The 19,995-nt window shown below is 44.6% G+C and overlaps 1 protein-coding gene across 4 annotated transcripts in view; it reads left to right on the forward strand.

Annotated features, from left to right (window-relative positions):
- The window catches only part of BBS9 (Bardet-Biedl syndrome 9), a 2,055,975-nt gene that overhangs the window by 419,850 nt on the left and 1,616,130 nt on the right, over positions 1-19,995 (forward strand). For all 4 annotated transcript variants that reach the window (XM_086964810.1, XM_086964812.1, XM_086964809.1 and 1 more), the window contains exon 8: positions 2,887-3,070. In XM_086964810.1, coding sequence (XP_086820936.1) covers positions 2,887-3,070 — 184 coding nt within the window. The remainder of the gene's footprint in view (positions 1-2,886; positions 3,071-19,995) is intronic.

Raw genomic sequence — 19,995 nt, forward strand, 5'->3', positions numbered from 1 at the left:
AACTAGGGTTCCTGATGCTTGGACTATGTGAATGTGATCTAGGTAAGGAAAGATCTGCTGTAATGTTCTCATGATGCTGAAGGTGCTTTTTTTCCTGGTTAATCTTTTTCTTAAGAAACACTTTGGTGTCCATGGTCACTCCTGAACCTTCTACGTCGGTCAATGTAATGGGAAGAGGTCCAATCTTCATTGGCTTTTTGTAGTTGGGTGTAGGAAACTGGCTCCTTATATGAGATATCGAAATGAGAAATATCGTGCAAGGAGTCCAGAGAGTTCCCTTTTGAGTGTACAGGGGCTTGCTCTAGCAATCCCAAGGTGCTTTTCTGGAGGGCCGTGTGGCCGAGCAACCTTAGGCTTATCAGAGTGTTAGACATCTACAAATACACACAATAGTCAATAAATTATACTCCTGACTCAAAAAGGAAATTGACACCAATTTTAAAAATAACACGTATCTTTATATGTTTATTTAGGCACCAGAATCAAAACGATCAGGTAAGTAAGTTTTTCAATAGAAATACTTTTGTATTTAAGAGGTCGACACTTAGTGTATTTTTCAGAAGCTGCTATGTTGTCTAATGGGAGGAAAAACGTGGAAGTCAGGTACAGTACAGTGACTTACGAAACCAATCTCCGAGACTTAAGGTGAGTGGAGGGCAAGGTCAAAGGCTACACCAGCCAGACACCACCACCGGCACTAGGGTGGCCAGGTGCAGGGCTGCAAAACAGTGTTGGGTGCCGAATAGAAGTTAATGGGGATTGATCTTTGCAAAAAGAGGCTGCAGGCTTTGACTGAGGGTAGTCGGTCTGAACCAGCTGGGGGACTCAGGCCTCACGATGCTCAGGGTTGCGGGACACCTTTGGTCCTCTTCTCCATGACCCAGGGGCAACAGATGCAGAGGTGTCCTTAGGCATCAGGTTTTTCTTACCAGGAGCAGTCGCAGTAGAGGGGGGCCTACGAACAGAGGCGGCAGGCGTTGTTGAGAAATGCGCAGTGGGGAAACCCAAGGTGGGCTTCGAGTCTGGAGGGCTGGGGAACCACATTGGCACTTTTGTCCCACTTCAGCTCTAGCTAGGAGGCTTGGGTCCAGAGGTGCTTTCCGGTGTCAGGTTCTACGGTCTTGGAGCCTCACAGCTCAATTATGGGTACCTGCAGGATGCAGGGGAACAGGTTTGCTGTCCCACAGGAATTCTTGGTTCCTGGGTGAAGTACTGACAGGTCTCCAAGGTTTTGGAGACGCAGCAGCTGCTGCAGGACAAGTCATCTTTTGGTGCAATTGTTGAGGTCAGCAGGCAAGCTGGCCTGGTTGATGCCAAGTCAGTTGCTGGATGTTCTTTTCTTGCTCTTTGCAACTCTTAACAACCATCTTCATCTTTCAAGTGGGCTGGATCTTCTTCTCTGGTGCCAGGGGCCACCCTAAATACTGAATTTAGGGGCATTAGGGTTAGTGTAGGGTAGTTGCCAATGTACTACTTACCCTTGAGGTCACTACGCTCCTTATATAATCACTTCCTGTGGGAAGTGGGCATAACCCTGTCCCAGAATTCCTAAGTTTGCCATCTTACAGATGGCCAACTCTAAAAAAATGTGTCCACTTCAGGTAGCCCACCTTAGGGGTGGTACTGGCCTGAGGGTGGGCACACCTTCCTGACTTGCTAATATTTCCACCTGTCCAGGTGCAAAAGGGCTCTGGGCAAAGGGGTTAGGCTTCCTCTCGTGTGAGGGGAGCCAGATTTTCATTTCAAAGGCAGCGTCTTCTTGAAAGCTCCCTGGCCTAGTGATGCTAATTGGCAGGTCATACTATGGGAGGGGGTGGGAACACCATCTTCCTGAGCAGGCTTTGTTTTTGACCTCCTGAGAGCAAAGGCCCTTGCCCTTGGTGGTCAGAAACTCGTCTCTGGCAACAGGTTGGCAAAAACCAGTCAGTCAACACAGCAGAGGCTGGCAGGTTTTCAGGGGGACCTCTAAGGTGCCCTCTGTGTGCATGTATTAATACATCTAACACTGGAATCAGTGTGGATTCATTAATACGAGATGTTTGATACCAACCATCTCTATAGTCGGTGAAGCCTTCATGTAGCTGGGAAACTCGTTTTCACCGATGTCCACTATATGTATTCAAAATGGCTTCCCTGTTCACTTGTACTAGCAGCAATAGGGCTGACCAGCAGAGGGGCATATCTGCTCATGCAGTTATGCCCTCAAATGTAGTATAGTGCTCTCTGCCTTGGGACTTTAAGGCCTGCTGTAGGGGGGACTTATCCATACTCCATGCAGTGTCTGTGGGCATGGCACAAAGGTTTTTTATGCCATGTCGTGTTTTCACTTTTGTCTGCACCAAGAAACACAGCCTGCAGTGGCAGTCTGTAGGTGTTTGGTGAGGGGTCCTTTAGGTTGGCACAATTCGTGCTGCAGCCCTCAGGGAGCCTCTTTGGTTTCCTTACTCTAGGTACAGGGGTACCACTTACTGTAAACTTACAGGGAGTGCCAAAGGTATTGTTAATTGGGGTACAATAGTACAGTTGTTGGGAAAGAGATCTGCAAATCGTCTTCAGCTAGTAGATTGTGGCATGAGGTGCTCTATAGTCAATTCAGTGATTTAAACCGACTTTGACACTGAACATATCGATAAAGTGCATTCAAGGCAATCCGATCTGTCATGCAAAGAAACGTGACCAAACCTTGGAAAGACATGTATTTGATTCAGTAGGAAATATGTCAGTGTGTGGAAGACCTTGATTATTTTTCTTGTGAGATAATTTTGTCTTAAAGATAATTATTTACTTTGTTGTGCGTTTGATCTCTGCTGGTTCAAGCCGTTTCAGTTTGCTGCTCAAATGGTTGCTAACCTGATGGTTTTTGCGTGTTCTTTGCTTTTCTTGTAGGCGGACTGGACTTTAAATATCGGCGAGCAAGCCTTGGACATAAGCATCGTCTCCTTCGGTCAGGCGCCATCCTCTGTCTTTGTGCTTGGTGAGAGAAACTTCTTTTGCCTGAAGGAGAACGGCCAAATCCGATTCATGAAGAAACTTGACTACAGTCCTAGCAGCTTCCTTCCATACTGTTCAGGTTTGTACAGTGTTGCTTAATCGTCGTATGCATCATTACCTAAACCAAACGCAAAGCTAGTGGAAAATGAGACATTCCTTTATTTGTGGGGAAGACATGTTGATGTAGGAAAGATCATATTTGGCAGTGTTACTCTCTCAACAGGAAATATCCCTCTGTACTATACAGGGGCGTGATCCACAGGGAACACAGGAATAGAGTAAGACGGCAAGATGACACTCACCACTGACATCTACAGTGTTATGAAGGGCACGAGCAGGAATCCCGGCAACGTAGCCTCAGCCTTCCACCCTACCGATTGTGTAGTAGTAGCATCAGGGGCGCAACTAGACCCAAATTTCGGGGGGGGGGGCTAACACTTCAGATGCTGGAGGCGAAGCCAAATTCAGAGTCAGACAAAAAATTGCTGGTGGGTCATCCTGTCATTGTAGTGGTATAATGCATAGGGGTTATTTTTTTGCCAATACATCACAGCTACAATTCAAAGCTCGCTGGGCTCTAACATTAATGTATTCATAATAGTATTTAACAAGTTTTGCGGGAAGATTAGGACTTTCCTTCAAGGAGTTCTAGTAGAACAAATATTGAATGTTGTATTTTAGTACACATTTAATGAGTTTACCTACTCTCACATGACATTTATAATGACAGTTTTGTTCAAAATACTTTTAGAAGCTATTTGGGTTCCTCCATCGTCCCACCTCCCAGAGTTGTTCGAGAAATTGTGGCAAATATTGCAGTTCAAGCACACTTTTATAGTTATTGTTTTACTGAATTAAGTGAATGATTGAAAATAATATGTAAAGTGCACTTTTACCCTAACCAATCATCCTGGTGCTGAGCAGTAAATGAAGGAGAGGAGGAGACTGCACTAATATGGAAAAGGTACTTTTTTTTTTAAGGGCTGGAGTTTCTGGAGCTCGGGAACCAGAGTTCCTATGCTTTGATGCCAGAAATGAGCAGCATCAGCATCCAGGTACCTGCCTAATGTTAGGAATGCAGGCAGTTGACTACTGCAAAGCATAGGATTTTGGAAAGAATATAAAGAGTGATACAATGGTGAAGAAGCAGAGAGTCTGTTTTATGGAGAGCGCCAAGATCTAGGAACAACACTTTGAAGTCACATTGTTTCACGTTCAAAGGCAATAGACAGTACAACAGTGAGTGAGAAGAGATAGTGAAGCAAGGGGGCAGTCCTCAGATGAGGCATGCAGGGGGTTTTGAATGATTTGAAAGCAGGAAGCCCAAGATAGACTTCCATTATCTAGTTGTGAGAAAATAGTTGAATTTATAGCAGTCCTGTGATTGCAAGAAGACATGGTTTTGCATAACATGAGGATGCTGTTAATGCAAGTAAAAAATGTGCCTGATCTGTTGAAAGAAAGAGAAAAAGTTGTTGAAAATTAATCCAGGATTTTTTACTGAGTCAACCTCGAGTGGGCGGTGGGTCCAGCTCCACCACCACCACTAAATTGAAGATCATATATATTCATTGAAGGTACCCTAAAGATGAAGCCCTCTGTGTTGATACTATTGAGTTTTGATTTGACTTGATCCAGGAGGCACTATCAAAGGAAAACGAGCAGCGCCCAACCTGACAGCGCCTGATTGCGAGAGCGCTCACAGAAACAAACGCGGACCAGCCAAGGACCTGAATTTCCCGCCACCAGCCGCGCCGCCGCCTCGGGACTGCAAATCCAGTCAGGCTCTGCGGCGGCGCGTTCCCCGACGCGATATACGCGCCGGGAGGGGCACTACAAATCGGAAAGCCCTCGGTGGAGCGGGGGGGAGGCACTATCAAAGGAAAACAAGCAGCGCCCAACCTGACAGCGCCTGATTGCGAGAGCGCTCACAGAAACAAACGCGGACCAGCCAAGGACTTGAATTTCCCGCCACCAGCCGCGCCGCCGCCTCGGGACTGCAAATCCCGTCAGGCTCTGCGGCGGCGCGTTCCCCGACGCGGTATACGCGCTGGGAGGGGCACTACAAATCGGAAAGCCCTCGGTGGAGCGGGGGGGAGGCACTATCAAAGGAAAACGAGCAGCGCCCAACCTGACAGCGCCTGATTGCGAGAGCGCTCACAGAAACAAACGCGGACCAGCCAAGGACTTGAATTTCCCGCCACCAGCCGCGCCGCCGCCTCGGGACTGCAAATCCCGTCAGGCTCTGCGGCGGCGTGTTCCCCGACGCGGTATACGCGCCGGGAGGGGCACTACAAATCGGAAAGCCCTCAGCGTCGCAGGACACCCGGGGCGAAGCCCGGGCAAAGGGCGGGCCCTCTACGGCCCTCAAAGGCCAGATAAGGCCGGGCTGGGCCATATCCCTTTGTAGCCAGGATCATGCCTAAATCAGGATCTGAAGTGCAACTACCTGCAGAAGAGACCCCTATCCTTGGACCTTTAGATACATTCTTCTTCAAGGCAACAGGTGAAATTGATAGAGACCTGGCCCTGGCAGAGCGTCGTATTGCACGGCGTCAATCCATAGAGCTACTAAAAAACATCATGCAGGTACCAGATCCGACTCTTACCCCTGAGCCCCTTCCTCTTAATTCGACCTTAAAAAACATAGATGAGGATCTAATGAACACGGATAATGTCCCCTCAGTGTTCCGATCCTATTTTCCACCAAAAAATGGATCCTCTCTCCCATCCCCATTAAAATCCGCTAACAATACAATCTCTGCACCCTCTGATCTCATTGATTTGGTAACGCCAAATCTGCCAAAGATTGCAGAGTTCGTTCCTCCTGACATAATAGAAATCCCTCCTTCATTGGCCACTCAAAAGGTAACCATGTTTCAACCTTTACCAGTTGTATTAAAGATAGACAAAGCTTCATATCCTAAAAATCAGCCCAATAAGAAACAGGTTATTATTAGATCTCCACCAAAAAAACGACGCAAAAAAGCCGCCATGAAAAGTATTCCTAAAACCCAAAAATCGGCTAAAGAATTACTTACCAAAGAACTACTACAAATTGCAGAAGGAACAGTCAGATCACCACGGGACACCTTTACTTCCTGCGTCCCTCCTACAATTAAAGATTTTGTGGACGTCATGGAACATCTTGTTAAGGCATTGCTAATTCCCATACACGAGAGAGTGAAAAGAATAGCCACCCAACTTGACACTCTCTCAGAAACTCTGACCCAAAAACAACCAGCAAAGGGGGCAGCAAACGCCGTCTCAAACTTAACAGCTGGAGACAAAACTATTCATGAATCAAAACTTACAACCCCCAATGTAAAGCCCACCACATCGGTTGCTGGGGGTACAAATTCAAAAATAGAAAAAATGACCAAACCACAGAAATCTAACAAGCAACTTACGGCTTCAAATCAGCAAAAAACCCACCCCCCAGCCCCAATAAAAAAGACAGTAATCCTTCATAATCCAGTTCCCCCTTCAAAAGTGTCTTCTGATACTCACTTAACACAAATTAATTCCCTCATAGCCTCAGCAAAAATGGGCAAGGCACAACCTACCCCTGAAAAAACGTTGTCTGCTGTCCCACAGGAAAAACGTGCACCCAAAAGATATGTTGACTTACCCCCTGCCGCAGCACAGAACGTTATCGTCCTGACGGGAGTGGCACCATTACCTCCTACAGGAGGTTATGAAAACCATCATAGCCTAAAAAATAAGGTGATTTTTTGGCTTAGAGAAAAAAGGGCCCTACCCCCTCACATAAATGGCGACATAATAATGGTCAAAAGAACTCACTGGATCGGAATTCGTCCCAAAGATATTGAAGGGGATGTAGTAATTGTTACCTTCAAAGATCCAAGGGTCATTACGCACATCATAGATTGGTTCTCTGGTTTTAACAGGGGTCCAATTTCGCCAAAACCCCTAGCCTATTTTTATCCTGAGGCTTTAATGCACCTTAAATCACATCAACCTAAAGCTTACTACGATAATCCCACATCTGCGCATTACAGGAATTACAACCGAAGGAATGGAATAAGAGAAAGTAATTTTTTCCTTTTAATGATTACATGCATCAGCCGACACCAAGGCATTACCCAGAGGGGTTCTTCCAACCCCCCCCTTTCGTTAATCCGACATGGAACTTACCTTGTCATAACTACTTTGAGACACTCTACGGGCTGGACGACGTAGAATGACTCCATCAAGACAAGGAAGTAAACCATGATAGTGGGACTCGTGACCATATTATTGTCCACACCCATGCCATAAAGGACGATCCAGTAGATGGGACCAATAAAAATCCCACTGAAAACGGCTCTAGAAACAGAGTAATAATTTCCGAAAGGGGCAATGCCAGAAGACTATCCCGTCTTGCCTTAAATGCATCTGACAACTTAATCTCCACCCATAAGGCAGACCGAAATAACACGCTCAATTTGCAATTCCTCTCATGGAACTTGGCAGGACTTTCCTCAAAAACTACACTACCGGACTGGCTAAAGGTTGTGAACCAGTACTCCATCTTGTGTTTCCAGGAAACCTGGGCGATTTCTCCTGTCCACCTCCAAGGATTTCAGACATTCCACTCTCCGGCTGCCATGAGTAAACAGGGTAGACATAAAGGGGGGCTATGCTCATATATTAGCGTAGCAGTTGGTCATAGGATTAGGAAAACAATACTCAGAGACTCTTTCCAGGTAATTGTAATGGATATCGCCCCGTCACTGTCATTATTAATTGTCAACTTCTACAATAACCTCACGGTAGAACAATTGGGGGCTGACATGGAAAATCTCCAACAAGCGTTGCAAAAGATTAAAGAATCATCTGGCGGAGAGTGTGCAATAGCATTTCTCGGCGATCTAAATTGTCATATTTGCCCAAACATTGTTAGAGATGATTGTGACATCTTCGTGACATATGATTCAGACTCTGGTAACGCTACTTTTAACCATTTCCTGCACACAATATCAGGGGATCTTTTCAACAATTTTGCGACCTCATTTAACTTACGTTTTGTAAATGAGCTTCTTCACACCCCACGCCCTCATAAATCAACCTTTCACGGCAGAGGCTTGAATACCACCATAGATTTCATTCTATTCTCAAAAACACACGCACCGTTAATACAAGACTGGAACACCCTCGACCACCTATACAGTGACCACTATCCTTTGTCCATGTCCATCGAGCTACCGGGGTCTATAAAAAATCAAAACCCACACAAGGTTAACTATCAACAACCTATTACAATGGGAGCTACAAATGGATATTGTGTTAAATGGACTAAAATCAATCCAAATAACCTTCTCAAAAACCTAGTCGACAAGAGGAGGGAGGAGATCCATACCTGTCTTTCTATCAATAACAACCCCGATGACATCTGTAAAGCCTTCATTAAAATTCAGGACACCCTGAAAGAACTTTTGACGAGACAGTTTAAACCAGGTCCCATTGTACATAAAGGATGGTTTGACACAAATTGCTCGAACGCTCTGAAATATTTAAAAAACTTGTTGCATGTCATACCCAAACCCCAAACAGAAATACGCCTGGCAAGAACTCAATACCGCTTAGCCATAAAAAATAGAAAAAGGGCACTCAAACAGGAAGCATGGCAGAACTTGGTCACAACATCAGAAATGGGTGATATGTCAGCCTTCTGGAGACTTATCAATTCCCCCTTACCATGGGTGAAAATGCCTGAAAGGAACTTGGATATGGCAATAAGTGGAGAGACGTGGATGGAACACTTCCAGAAGCTATATTCGAATCCCATATGTCCGAATAATTTGGAATTAGAATGCCTCTCTTTACCAAATTTAAATCCATCGCAAGAGAGTCCCCGTATAATTCCTTTTTCACTTGAGGAGGTAGAACTAGCCATTACAGAAAGTCCAGCAGGGAAGGCACCTGGTCCGGATGCAATTCCTGCAGACGTCTATAAGGCGGAATTGGAGTTTTGGGTACCTCTTTTGACCTCTGTCCTAAACTCGATAAACACCGTTGATCTCCTTCCAACATGGGGAGAGGCAATAGTAATCCCAATTTTCAAAAAAGGAGACAGACACTCGCCATCATGCTACCGGCCTATATCCCTCCTCGATACCCTGATGAAAATTGTCGGACGAATAATTCTGAAAAGACTAACCACCTGGCTGGAGGAAAAAACATATTGTCGAAACTACAATATGGCTTCCGGACAGGTAGAGGTACAATCGAACAGGTCCTCAATCTACATCTAATCAAGTCCAAATACATCGACATCAAAAAACGCAGTCTGTACATAACGTACATTGACCTTACCTCAGCATTTGACTGCGTTCAGCATGACCAACTATGGGACACATTACATCAATTTGGGATAGATCAATCAATCCTACTATTCATTAAGGCTCTGTACAGAGAAACCGGAGCCAGAGTCAGATTTGGACTGAGGGGAGAGTGTTCGCCACGTTTTAATATCAATAGAGGGGTCAGACAGGGGTGCATCCTGGCACCTCTTCTCTTCTCCCTCTATATAAATGCGATTGGCGAGCATCTCAAAAACTTCGAGTGTGATTTCCCTAAAATAGGAGGACAACCGATTCCAATCCTGCTATATGCAGACGACGCCGCAGTTCTCTCCCAGACCAGAATGGGTTTACAAAAGGCAGTTTCAGCGTTCACGGATTTCATGAAGGACAGGGGCCTCAAAGTGAACATAGGTAAATCTTATTCCATGCTAAGCAATAAAGGCCATAAAAAAAAACCATGCCCTATCTTCATCGAGGGCCAAAAACTGGAAACAGTTGAGGCATTCACTTACTTGGGCATCTGCCTAAATAAAAAATTATCCTGGAAAGCGGCAATAGACAAGAGGAAACTTGCTTTTTTGAGTGCCATTGGCGGGCTCCGTGACTTCGCAAGTAAAATAGGGGGAAGACCGGTGAAACAATTATTAACCGTATATAAAGCAAAATGTGTCAGCACTGCTACGTATGGGGCAGGCCTTTGGGGAATAGACAAAAACCTCTCGCCGATACAAATCGTGGAAAACCAATTTGTTAGGTATCTCCTGGCCTCCTCAAAAGCAACTTCGGTGTACCAGATGCACATCGAATTGGATCTACCGTATATATCAGATGTTATAAAATCTGAACCTCCCCTTCTTTGGCACAAAATTTGGACCACCCCCGAGACTGATTTTAATAGAGAGGTGATACAAGACATTTTAAATCTGGAGGGGGCCAAACATTCGTTATCAAACTGGTTGGTCTACGTGAAAAAGTTCTTTCTTGAAATTGGGCGCCCAGAATGGTTTACAGATCCTTCATCCTTAGAAGATATCTCACAAAAAGGTTTAAGAAAGATGCTAACGGCCCACCTGGAAACAGCCAGATGGAACAAACAAAAGCACTGTGATACTATTCTGGCATATCAAAGGGTGACACCACACAAGGGCCTTCAGCTTTACCTTTCAACAGATTTTTCATGCTATTCAAGGATGCTGCTCACCAGATTTAGACTGGGTTCTTTCTTCAGATATGTAACATTTCCAACATGTAACGATTGGTCTCGGACTCTTTGCTCCTGCCCCTGCGATAATATATCTCAACAAACTAACATCCATACCATTCTTTTTTGTAAATACTATGGGTTATTGAGAAAAGCTTTATTATTACCCCTACTCAAGAGATGGAATCTCAGGTCGTGTAAACTTGCCTTCGAGCGTCTACAGGAACTTGAAGATAGGGAGGTAATAACTAAAATGGAGCAGTTTTTAAAATTATTGATAAAATTTAGGAATACTTTAGACTGATATCGCGGAAAACAACCAGTTCTGTTCCTAACTGTGGTCTCTTATTCATTGCTCTTTTTAATAGTCCCCGTATTAATGTTTTTTAACCTGTTACCAAGTACTGGATGACTTTTTAAACTGAAATCTCTTTTGTTTTTTAATGTTTTATAAATCTGTATAACAATGTATGCTTATATGATATTTATTTGAATATCGAATAAACCTTATTTTGAACCTTTGAACCTTTGACCCTCATGTCTGAAAGATTAATCTTTAATCTCCATATCTTTTTGAGCTTCCTTGAGGTGAGATAGTTTTGATGAAGAACATTAAATTGTATTAATTTGAAAAGGGCAATGATGCCACTGCTGGTAAGTGTGAAATATCTAGGAGGGCTGCCATCGAGTAGACCACTCTCTTTAGAGTTCAAGGATGTTTAACTGTCCAAAATGAAGCCATTTTGATCATGAGACAGAGAGCAAGGGCAACAATCTATTTGCTAGCACCTTCCCCAGGATTTTATACTGTATAGTCATCATAGAGAGTAGTTGCTTCAAAGTCCTATCAAAACGATCACAGCCAAATTGCAGAATCACTACTAGAATGTCTGTCATTTGCGGAAGCATGAGTAAAGTTCAAGTCTGGCTATAGACATCCAAGAGCTGAGCAGCCATCAGTCTTATGTATGTTGAGTAAAATGTGTTTGGCAGGCTATCCAACCCTGGGTTCCGGCCATTAGTTATCACTTCTATAGCTTGAATAGTTAAGCCATGGGTGCCTCCAGAGCAAGTCTTTGATCTTGAGATGAAATGGGAAGAGCCTTATGTCCTTAAATCTTCAGTAAATGCGCCCTATATCTCACATGATAGCGCATCCAAGCAGATGAAGCAAGTAAGAAAGCTTGCTAACTATCAACCTGATCTATCACACTGAGTTGCTTGGCTGTGAATTCCTTGAAAGCAAATGGGGTTCAATCTATGTTTGATCATCTTGAACTTTTCCCTACACGCTAGTAATCTATCATTGCTCTTAATGTCAACTCCTGTATCCATCAGAGGAGTATGCATGGCAGTCTCTCTTGCATAGTTCCCTCTCTAGCACCACTCAAGCCCCAATTACTATGCTGATACACACTACCCGAATCAATAGCTTTAACACTTATAATTCAGTCAGCAATCTCCCTAATGTACCTCCACTTTCCCTACAATAGTCCACATTGGCATCCTTCACTGCCCCCCAAAAAATTTGCATCTCACAGCGCTGCCACCTAAAGTTTCCATGAGTGAATGCTAACAGGCGAGATATACCACAGCGCAGGTTAACTAAGAGCAGCCAGTGGGTCTTATTATTTTGCATACGTAATGAGCTTCAGCCACGAGTCCCATATTCAGGAAAGTTCCCGGGTTATCTGTGTTGCCACTAATCACCAATGTGCTGTCTCCTAAGCCACTGGCGATAATCAAGCCCAGCGATTCATGAAGTGCCTGCACTGCTGCAGCAGCCCTCTCAGCTTGTGTAGAGTAGAGGCTGGTCTGTCAACCTTTTGTGTTTTTCTCCTACGTTGCGGTCTGGATTTCAGTCTGTTCTGGGATGACCAATAAATAGGGCTTACCAAGTTTGTCAGAGCTTCAGCCCATTTCCATAGTGCTGATGTATCAGTATAGATGTGGGATTTCCCATTGTACAAGACTTTCAGGTCGGCTGGGAATGAAAACATGTACTTGAGGTGTAATTCAGGGAGTTGTTTCTTAACTTCCAGATATGCTCTCCTCTGTTGTTGCACCATTGGAGTGTAATCTGGAAATATCAGTACTTGTGTATCATCAATTGTGTATGGTGGCCTGACCATCTATAATGCCTAAACTGTGTGACCCTGGGCAATTGATTTCCTTCACTGTGACTCCTTTTTCAGGAACATTATATTATAAGGCACCTTGAAATAATTGTTCAGGATGCAAACTGTGCAGAAACCTCTCTTGTATATTGTTTAATGCACCGTAATGTCGCTCAATATATAACAATAAAGGCCTTATAGAGGAGGCTCTAAACACCTGCCCAGGCACGCTTGCCTACCACAACCTATCAACTGGAAGCCAACCTTTTGTCACAGCATGGGCATGGTCTGTTTCATAGCATGACTGATTACAGTTAACCCTTCACCCTGTGAAAAATGCTGCACACCATGCCGACAGTCTCTCTTATAGCATATTGCATAGCCTCTTCAAGGAGCAGAACCCGAAGAAAATTGCCCTGCCTGCCCACTTTTTGGCAGTGCTGGGGTCATCTCACCTAGCACACTGCAAGATTATGGTGACTGGTTACCTTTCTATTGCTTATATCTGTATTTGAGTTTTAAACTGGTATTAATGAGATGCAACCAATGTTTAGACAGTGTTAATAAGGGTAAAAATTGAAAATTAATATAGTAATGCTATAATTAAATGAGCAGCATTATGCCACATAATTTACTCAACCTTGCTGCATAATTTGGCACTCCCCTGCTGCAGAATTTCAGTGGCCCTGCAAATATCACATCAAAATTATTACCAAGCAACATACACAATTCCTAAATGATTATTAAAGCTAACAGTCTTACTCTTTGCTGTTCAATATTTGTCTCTAAACATTTTTGATGACCTGACTTTGACTTCGATATTCAGTTGTTAAATGCAATAATTGCAGCTTCAGATTCACTGTGCTCCAGATGAAGTCTTATTTTTGTCTATAATATCCGAGTGTGCATTGCGAACTCCTCAAGACTACTATACTTTCTGTAACACTCACTATACTGTGTTCATTTTAAATCCCACTGTCATTTTAGTTTGGTGACATTATAAAATTAAATTAAATTGCCTGAGCAAAAAAAGTTAAGAGTTGTGAGTGAATTCTTTTTTTTAAAAGGCGAACAGCAGATTTAGTTGCTATTCACTTACCAGCCTCGTCCCCTTTTGCATTTGAAAAAGTGACAACCCTATGTATATCATATGCCCACTTTAAAATCACCTCTCCCCTACATTCTTTGCAATGGTCTGTTGTGATGTGGGTGTATTCCATTGTGTTCGCAAGATACTCTGTTCATTCCTGGACTGGAGTGTTGACTTTACTTCACACCTTTAAACCCTTTAACTTTGCCAGTCTCGCCGCTGTTGTTATGCAGATACAGACATTAAGGAATGAAAGGGTCATGCAGGGGAGTCTCCTAAAAGAATGAAAGTAAATAGGATAAACAAGAGGAAAGCTGTGACCGCCAAGGCTTTAGGAAGGATCGAGTAATACCCTCGATGAACCTTGACTCTGCCTGGCAGCCTCAGCCCAGCCCACGGAACCTGACGGGGGGGGCTAAAGCCCTTTCAGCCCAATGGTTGTTGCGCGCCTGAGTAGCATCTGGTCATTACGGTGCCTAGAAATGGCAGAAGAGCGTTTGGAATTGTAGTATAAAAACAAAATATTAAGACTATCGCTCCATTGGCATGCATTAGGAATGCCAATACAGGAAGTGACATAACTTTCAGCCCAATGGTTGTTGCGCGCCTGAGTAGCATCTGGTCATTACGGTGCCTAGAAATGGCAGAAGAGCGTTTGGAATTGTAGTATAAAAACAAAATATTAGGACTATCGCTCCATTGGCATGCATTAGGAATGCCAATACAGGAAGTGACATAACTTGACTTTTGGCCAGGGATTGCAGGTTTTTTATATCAAATTTTGTTAAGTCGTCGTTATATTAAAAAATAAAAGAATTGTTAAGTCACAAACGTTCACATACAGAAGCTTATGGCATGCACAGCACCACGGGCCCTATAGATACTCTCCAATAGAATTAATCACAAGGATCATTATTTATCCTAGAATGCACCTGGTACAGCTACACTGCACTGCTATACCCACCGCTGCCTTTCGGTCGGCACGAATTCCCGATGGTCTGCTGATCGCCATTAAAACTCCGTGTACGCAATGGGAGGAACCTAACCCACACCAATATGGCGCTCTTGACGTTTAGCATATCGGCTTAAGATATAGCACTAAGTCTGTCATCTATGTTTTCAACTCCGCGTTTTGGCGTACGCGAAGTTTTAATGGCGATCAGCAGACCATCGGGAATTCGTGCCGACCGAAAGGCAGCGGTATTCTAGATACGGCGAGAAGCTTTGACCCACCAGGTATGCAATATTTAGCATAAAGGAGCGATTTAGAGCCTCCGTCAGGTGTCCCTGAACAATTTAGTAACAGATTCTTTTTTCTCACCATGCAGATAAATAACATTGGTGAAGACAAGGTAAGGGCATTTAGATCAAACGTTTGAGTAACAGAGTTTGAGTGGGATACATTCAGTCCTGATAGGTATCATTTTGTTTTTGCAGAGAGCTCAGATCACCCTGATCAGGTATGTTTCTACAGACCCCTAAGACTCACTTTAATACACTCTCGAAGTTTAGTATATAATCAACATAGGGTTTTTACCATTATTTACAGTGATCTACACAGAGTAACATCGAGTGAGGCGAACATATATGCACTACGGCTATTACAGATACCAGGTATGACTATACCACATAGTAAAGTTACACACCCCCATGAACTTCTTCAGATATGAATCTCACACATCTCTATATGTTTTTATTACAGAGTCGCCCCTGATGAAGGCACCGTAGAGGTGCCGAAATGCATTGGGCTCACTTGTTAACTTATGTTAATTGGATATATACATGCAATGCCAAAGTACTGAATATGTAAATATGTATCAATGTTTGTAAAATTGAGAAAATCAATCAAATGCTTGTGTTATGAATAATGAAAATAACAAACAAGTAAGTTCCTTGATAAAAGAGGTACAAAAAACCTCAAAATAAGAATAAAAGTATCAATAACAGCAAAACAGAAAGTGTGTGATGAATAATTAAGGTGCGGAGCACCAAGTGAACAGTGCACGATTAGGTGGGTCCAAAAACCCATCATAACTACTACAGACTGCACAGGAATGACTACCCTGATTAATCGTAGCATCAGTGGATAAACAGAACTATTTGATCAAAAATAACGGAGTGCTCCTCACGGTCTCTATTTCCTCATCTCCAGCAACGTAAGCCACAAATAACCACAACAGCTACAGCACAGTCCAAAAGCAAACAACACAACAAAGTCACTCTACAATGACCATTAGTGCAACCAGTATCTACCATTCCTACACCAGACAACCATTCTCTGTAGCTGTTTGTGGGCCTGTATTATGGTCTGTTAGGCTGTTTTGTTTATCTGGTATTATCACAAACATTACCCTTCAGCAAGCTGAAATACATGCAGTCACTCGTGTCTTTACAAAACACATATACAACTTGTCTTTCAAGTTCAAAACTGCCCAACTTCCAAATATGGGGCACTTTTTTTGCTATCGGATTCGCAAATGGAGGCCACTTTTTGTCTCAGTCCAAGCCTTGCTTTTCTCTCAAACCATCCCAATCAAACTTTTACATAAACGCCACTCGAAAGGTACAAATTAAGAAACCCAACCACAGCATTACACAACAACAGACAATGCACCCTAACACCCCCCCCCCCCTGGCATGGTAAACTGTATCCACAGCTTAACATAACCACTGGGCAGTGTCCAGCAACATGAAGCCAATCTATAAAGTCACCAGGTGCACCATTCCTACATAACAGCTTTTTGCACCTTGTAAGCGGTAGATTTAAAAAATATATATATATTGGGGTAATTGATTTTCCTCATTGACCTACATTGAAGAGGAGCAGATTTTAGGCAGGAGACACCAAAAACAAAGCAATTTTGAGCTAAAATAATTGGGAGTCTCTTACCTGAATTGGGTATGTTTGCATGTCATTTTAATTCACTTCACTGACCATCTATCCTACTTTCCGCTTTCCCTCCGTGCTGATACACCCGATTTGGGGTCTGTGGCCGGAGCTGCCCTTGTTTATCCTGTGCACGGTAACTGGCAGAACTACAAGTCCCAGCGCCAGCGTGCTGCACACGGGACTACAAAACGAGGGGTGCGCGTCCGCTCGCGAGAACTCGAGACTACTGGGGGCACTCAGACTACGTGTGCTGCTCCTTGAATTACTTTGCGGGATAAGACTTAGCTCACCTGAGGCGGAAAGCCGGATGATAGTTAGATCGTTTTTAAAATTAAATCATTTATTTTTGGAAATAATTTGCGTCTGTTTTCATTGTTTTAATTCAATGCACTGACCATCTATCCTACTTTCCGCTTTCCCTCCGTGCTGATACACCCGATTTGGGGTCTGTGGCCGGAGCTGCCCTTGTTTATCCTGTGCACGGTAACTGGCAGAACTACAAGTCCCAGCGCCAGCGCGCTGCACACTGGACTACAAAACGAGGGGTGAGCGTCCGCTCGCGAGAACTCGAGACTACTGCGGGCACTCAGACTACGTGTGCTGCTCCTTGAATTACTTTGCTGGATAAGACTTAGCTCACCTGAGGCAGAAAGCCGGGTGATAGTTAGATCGTTTTTAAAATTAAATCATTTATTTTTGGAAATAATTTGCGTCTGTTTTCATTGTTTTTAATTGACTGCACTGACCATCTATCCTACTTTCCGCTTTCCCTCCGTGCTGATACACCCGATTTGGGGTCTGTGGCCGGAGCTGCCCTTGTTTATCCTGTGTACGGTAACTGGCAGAACTACAAGTCCCAGCGCCAGCGAGCTGCACACGGGACTACAAAACGAGATGGCCGCTTCTCCGCGCAGCGGACACGATCAGCGGGCGCGCCTCTGTCACGCCGAAGTCGAGCCTAAGTACTGCCCGTCTGCGCCCGTCCGCGCCAGACCGGGCCAGGTGGCTCCCAACCCTGATCCATGTGCCATTACCTTTACCTTACCAGGTATTTTCATATCTTACACGTCTAAGGACCTGTTGTCCTATAGACAGGCAGTGAATATGCATTGCTCTGTATGCTCTCCTCCCCATCAGGGGTTTCGCTGCAAGAACTGTAGTTTCTCTTTGGGAAGGATGCGCAGATGTCAAAGGAGAAATTGCCCCCTTCCACAGAGCCAAACGGTTGCCACTATAAAAAATTCTACTCCTTCGAAACTTCACTTTTGGAGCATAAATTGTCGTTCCCTCCCCAAACATCAAAATCATATCTATGATTTTCTGGTCAACGAGAATCCTGATGCCATTTTCCTAACGGAAACATGGCTTCAGACAAGCTCAGGTCCGGATATTGCCTTTGCTATTCCCCCTGGTTATGCCATGGTACATAGAGACAGAGATATAGGCAGGGGTGGCAGTATTGCCATTATATTTAAATCAACCTACAATTGTAAATTTGAGGCTTTCCCGCTTCAGGGATGCGAGTCTGCTCTATTTAAATTAGCCATTAATGCCCAGATGACATTATCGGGTTTACTGATATACCATCCCCCAGGGAATTCCACCTCATGGGTAACGACCTTTTCAGAAACCATTGCCCCATTAGTTCTGAAAGCCGCTAACTTTACTATCCTAGGTGACCTGAATTTGCATTTGGAAGATCCTTTATGTTCAACTAGTAAAACTTTTCTGGCTGACCTAGAAGCGCTTAACATCTTGCTTCGAAATTCTGGACCCACCCATCAAGCAGGGCATTTATTGGACCCTGTTTTATCCAACCTGATGTTTGATTGCGAACCAGCTGCTCGCCCCTTGGAATGGTCCGTACATATGGCTGTTAAATTCTCTCTTCCCTGTTACAGGAAGATAACATCTGACGCTGTCTCTGGTGACAAATCACGTTGTTGGGGCAAACTCAAGATTTCAGAATTTAATCAGCATTTAAGCCTTACCTCACCTACCGACAACCCATGTTTCTTGACATCAGAAGCAGCAGTCGTTGAATGGCTGACTTCTGCCGTAAATAAACTTGTTCCTCTTATGCCCCTGTATGTCCTGCCACATCGTCATCCTGCGGCGTGGTTTTCGGATAGTTTGAAAACCATTAAGTCTAAATGCAAAGCACTCGAGAGACAATGGAGACGCTCTTATTCGCCCTCCCGTAAGATGGCATATAAGGTAGCTCTCAAAGACTACCATAAACAATGTAAGATCGCAAGAGCCACTTACATTACTAACACCATCTCACATGCCCAGAACTGTCCTCGCACCTTATTTTCAGTGGTAAAAAAACTAACAGGAGCTGACTCTAATCCTGCCCCTCCAGCTCTGAATGAGGAACAGTGCAACTCAGTAGCTGACGTTTTTATCACTAAGGTAGAACGAATCTACGATTCACTGGGCACTTGCCCGCTGAATTCAGACCTTCGTTCCTCTCTGCCCCCTGGACCTGCTCCAGATTGTCAACTTCCTATGACAACTACACTTTCTGAGTGGCTGCCTTTTGACGATGCTTCCTTTGCCAATTGCCTTAAGAGCATTAAATCTGGATCGCCTTGGAGGAGGAGCTACGACACCAACCAAGATGGCCGCATAGTCTTCCGGCTCCGCTGACCTCCGTCCTATGCTTCAATATCCTGTTGATAATCCTGTTCACCTGAACCGGATCCGTGTGGGTGATCCGACCCACACTCCAGTGGTGTAATCCCGGCGTTTTTTCGCCGTCGTGGAACGAAGATACGTCGAAGACCGTACTGAGGCCTAACCCACCTGGGAAGCCGGGATCTCTAGTGCTGGCTCTGCCGGGTCCGAGTTGAACAACAACGGGCTGCTGAGTGCGGTTGGGTCCGGCCTCTGGTCCACTCTGACTTTTTTCGATTGTTTCGCTACCATCAGCTACCTGGTGCCCTACAGCAGGTGAGGTGACGAGTGACGCACGGTACTGTGTTGCGGGGGTCCCTGACCGGGGGTCCGGCATTCACATCGCCGATCCCCCCGGGTCGGTACCTCGCTGCGCACCATTGCTCGCTGACCGCCGTTCCCTCCTAGCTTATTCCTGCTCCGCCTAATCTTGCCCCGGAGAGGGCGCCTCTCCGTAGGGACTACTATGCCTGAGGACAGAAGAAGTTTAACGGAGCAGGTTCGACCTGGCCCGTCCTTGTTGACGGTGCTGGAGGCACTTATGGCGCTTCAGGGCACTATCAAAGCCCGGACTCGCGGCTTGTTGTCTGCGATGGACAAAATCACATGCTTGAGACCGGACCCTGACTCGACGCTTGTGACCCGGCAACCAGCCCGCTTTGAAATGGACACTTCGGAGGTGTATTTAGACCCGGCGGTGGAAACAGTGTTTGCCCCTA

This window comes from Lissotriton vulgaris, chromosome 4_1, assembly GCF_964263255.1.
Source record: "Lissotriton vulgaris chromosome 4_1, aLisVul1.2, whole genome shotgun sequence".
Lineage (NCBI taxonomy): Eukaryota > Metazoa > Chordata > Amphibia > Caudata > Salamandridae > Lissotriton > Lissotriton vulgaris.